Here is a 4,423-nt window from a genome sequence, read left to right as displayed (position 1 = left end):
TCTTCCACCAATCCTGATGCCACATTCCTCCTCATAGAGCCCAGCGTCTCAGATGATCTGTTCTGCATACAGATTGAAAAGGTATGGAGACAAAATACATCCCTGACGAACCCCTTTCTTGCTTTTGAACCATCCAGTGCCTCCTTGCTCTGCTCTGACGACTGCCTCTTGGTCAAAATACAGGTTTCGCATTAGCACAATCAAATGTTCTGGGCTTTCCATTCTTCTCAGAGTCAGCCACAGCTAGTTGTGATTCACATAGTCAAAAGCCTTTGCACAGTCAATGAAGCACAGCTAGACATTCTTCTGGTATTCTTTGCTTTCTGCCAAGATCCATCTGCCATTAGCTATAATATCCCTACTACCATGACCTCTTCTAAACCCAGCCTGCATATCTGGCAGTTCTCTGTTGACACATTGTTCCAAATGTAGTAGAGAAGTAAAAATGGAAGGAGAGTGGCAGGATATAAGAGCAATATACAAAAATCAGTGGAATTAAACTACAGTAACAAAGAAAATAAAGAAAAGGAAACTAAGAAAGGAATATGATTTACAACAGCCAACCACAAAGTGAAACAGTTAGGAACCAAATCTAACTAGAGACACAAAACACCCTTATAAAGAAAACTACAAAACACTATGGCAAAAAACAATAAAAGACTAAACTAAATGGAAATATGCTCCCTTTTCATGGATAGAAATACTCAATATAGTGAAAATGGCAATCCTACCAAAACAATCTACATGTTTAATGTAATTCCAATAATAATACCAATCTCAATTTTTAGTAGGCATTTTTATTAATATTTTTACAATTAAAGATGAAGCTTACGGAATTACCAGGCTTGTCCAAGTTCCTCAGGTCACTCAGTTGATGACGAGGAAGTTAACTTCTTCAAAGACATAGAAAAGGTAAACTGGCACATTTATTGGAAAGAATAGAGACCCAAAACAAGCAAAGCACTTCTGAAGAACTTCTGAAGAACAAGAATGAAGTGGGAGACATAGCGGTCCCTGATCTCAAAACCTACTACATATCATTAATAATCAAAATATGGCACTGGTATAAATGACAGGCACATAGACCAGTGCAACAGAATTGGGAAGATGAATGGAGCAGCTTGATTCTACAAAGCTGTGTTTTCTGTTTTGGCTGAGATTTGGGTGTGGACTGTTGCCTGCAACTGGTTGTGAGCTCAATGAATCTGGCTTAGTATTTTTAAAAAAAGCATTTTGTCACCAGTTTGCAGCTGCTTTCCAGGTTGAGAAGATGAGTAGAGGAACTGGATTCTACAAAGGTGTGTTTTCTGTTTTGGTTGAGGGTTGGTTATGAACTCTTGCTCAGATTTCGATGTATTTAAAAAGGCATTTTGGTACTCGAGCCTGTGACCCTCCGGCCTGGTTTTAATTGTTTTCAGTCAAATATTCTTCTAAGTGGTATAGCACTGATCTGTCAATTTTCTGTGATTTTAAACACTGTGACACTGATGTGGCAAATGTGATAATGGTTACCCAGGTGGACAGTGTTTGGTAGAGCTCCCAAATTAAAACAGGCTTGGAAACATTAGTGACATCCACTTCCAAAATAGCTTGCCTCCAGAAACTCTATAAACTTAGAGACACCGTCAAAGTTCTATGTGTTCAGGACATTCATTCATAGGGTCGTTATGAGTCATCTATGACTCGATGGCACTTGCCAACCAACCAACCAACCTAGGTCAACTGGTATTTGACAAAGAAAACAAAACCTATGAAATGAGGAAAGGAGAACCTCTTCACCAAATGGTGCTGGCACAACTAGACCTGCAGGAAGTTGAAGCAGGAGCCATATCTCAGACCATATACAAAAACCAATTCAAGGTGGATCAGAGATCTAGGGGTAAAGCTCCAAACCATAAAGATGATAAAAGTTAAAATGGAGCCAAACTTAGAAGCTCTATGGTATAAACAGGCTGGTAAATATAGTAAAAATGAACAAGCAGGAGAGTATAACATCAGTGAATGAGGTCTTCTAAAGATTAAGTACCTGGGTGCATCAAAAGCTTTTCCAAATAGGGTGAAAAGAAAACATACAGAATAGAAAAACATTTGGCAATGACATCTCAGACAAGAGTCTTACAATGAAACTTTATATAATACTGCTGGGCCTCTGCAAGAAAGAGACTTACAAATGGGAAACAGACATGGAAAGACTTTTCACAGAGGAAGACAGATGTCCAACAGACACATGAAGAAATGCTAAAATCATTGGAAGTTTAAGAGATGCAAACCAAAACCACAACGAAATACTCTCTAGCAGTGGCCAAGTTTAACAACAAGCAATAAATGTTGGAATGGGTTTGGAAAGACTGGAGCTGTCATACGCTGTTGGTGGGATTGTAAAATGGTACAATCACTCTGGAAGATAGTTTGGCATTTCCACAAAATGCTGAACAAAGAAATTTCATACGAGCCAGGTATTTCACTGGTAGGAATATACCCCAAGGAAAATAGAACTGAGAAACAAATGGAGATTTATACACTAATGTTCATACCAGCATTATTCACAGTTGCAAAACATAGAAACAGCCCAAATGTCCATCAACAAAAAAATGGACTGAGAAAATGTGGCACATCCATACAAAGAAATACTATGCAGCACTCAGGAGCAACAATTTTGTAAAATACTATACAACATTGGAAAAGCTAGAGAGAATAAGTAGCTGGCCTTTTACCTGCAACTTCTTGGTCTACAAAATAAGAAGTAAAACCAGAATCAAGAAAGGTGACGAAATTGTCTTGATACTGATTCTTAATACAATAGGTATAAACTACAATATTATAGTCAAAGATAGTAAGTCAATATTATACACTAAATGGTTATCATGAATACAAATTACTGACAGGATTCTCAAAGATTCTATCAGTATTATTTTTAAAAAGTATATATTTTTTAATATCCCACAGTAACATTACCAAATAGTTCAACCTTGTACCCAATGGTATTCTATCAACAGCAGGTAAGCCTTTGCAAGTATAGTTGTTATCAAATCCAATTTAAGAAGTACTATTAACATAACTTCATTATTTTTTTTTATTATGTCATTTTTGAGAAATTTCTTACTTGGGCTTGTAGAGAATTTTTTCCAAGTTAAATTCTTTGAGGTATTTTATTATGGCTGCTAAAGCACAAATAACAGGTTTCTCCAAGTTCATGATGCTGGAAAAATTTTGAGAACCTGAAAAACAATATACTTTCATTAAAATCATTATTCATCACTCTTAAACAAATTTTAACAACAAAAATACACAATAGCAATTCAAATAGTAATTTAGAAGTCTCTAGAACTCCCTTGTGTTTAAGACTGAGATTAAGATGTTTAAAATTAAGAATATATAGGACACCTACAACGAGGAGAAGCTAAAATAGATGAATGGACCTTCTAAGTATCAAATCCCTATGTACATCCAAAAAACTTCTCCAACAGGGTAAAAAGGGAAACCACAGACTGGGAAAAAGTATTTGGTAATGACATATCATATAAGGGACTTATATCCAGAATTTATAAAATACTTGAGCACCACAACAAGATAAAGGTTAATAATCCAATTGAAAAATGGGCACAGGATATGAATAGACACTTCACCAAAGAAGACATTCAAATGGCCAACAAGCACATGAAGAACTGTTCAAAATCCCTAGCTCTAAGAGAGATGCAAATTAAAACAACTATGAGATATCATCTCACCTCAGACAGAATAACAAAATTTAACGGAACAGCAAGCAACAAACGCTGGCGAGGTTGTGGAGAAACTGGAACCCTTATTCACTGTTGGTGGGAGTGTAAAATGGTGTTGGTGGAAGGCGATATGGAGCTTTCTCAAAAAGTTGCTAATAGAGATCCCATTTCACCCAGCAATTCCACTACTGGGAATATACCTCAAAGAGACCATAACCGACATCCAAGCAGATATATGCACACCCATGTTTATCCCGGCTTTGTTCACAATAGCAAGGAGTTGGAAACAACCTAAGTGCCCATCAAAAAACCAATGGATAGAGAAGCTGTGGTATATTCACATAATGGAATACTACACTGCATTGAAAAACAAGGAACTCATGCAATACAGTTCAAAATGGGTGACCCTGGAGGACATTATGCTGAGTGAAGTATCTCAGTCACAAAAGGAGAAATTCTGCATGGTGCCACTGTTGTAAAACAGGACGGACATCGGGGGTTAGAGGGAGACTGAGAAAGATGGGTTCAATAATGTATACTGCATTGAAACAGATAAGGGAGAAAACTGCTTAAAAGGGATATGTGATTAGGTATATTTGTCATGACGGGAGTCCAAAGCAAAGGCTGCATAGTGGAGTGGACCTGGGGGACGGTTTGTAAAACAATGAAAGAATTTTACTTTTCCAAGAAGATAGTGTACGGGG

At 37.1% G+C, this 4,423-nt stretch overlaps 1 protein-coding gene across 1 annotated transcript in view; it reads right to left on the bottom strand.

The window, feature by feature from the left end:
- The window catches only part of MSH3 (mutS homolog 3), a 292,985-nt gene that overhangs the window by 198,545 nt on the left and 90,017 nt on the right, over window positions 1–4,423 (bottom strand). The window contains exon 10 of the mRNA XM_006889888.1: window positions 3,104–3,218. Within this exon, the coding sequence (XP_006889950.1) occupies window positions 3,104–3,218 (115 nt within the window). The remainder of the gene's footprint in view (window positions 1–3,103; window positions 3,219–4,423) is intronic.

The sequence above is a fragment of the Elephantulus edwardii genome, unplaced genomic scaffold, assembly GCF_000299155.1.
Source record: "Elephantulus edwardii isolate Elephantulus edwardi_28Jun2011 unplaced genomic scaffold, EleEdw1.0 scaffold00082, whole genome shotgun sequence".
Lineage (NCBI taxonomy): Eukaryota > Metazoa > Chordata > Mammalia > Macroscelidea > Macroscelididae > Elephantulus > Elephantulus edwardii.
This window is presented reverse-complemented; position numbering and strand designations above follow the sequence as displayed.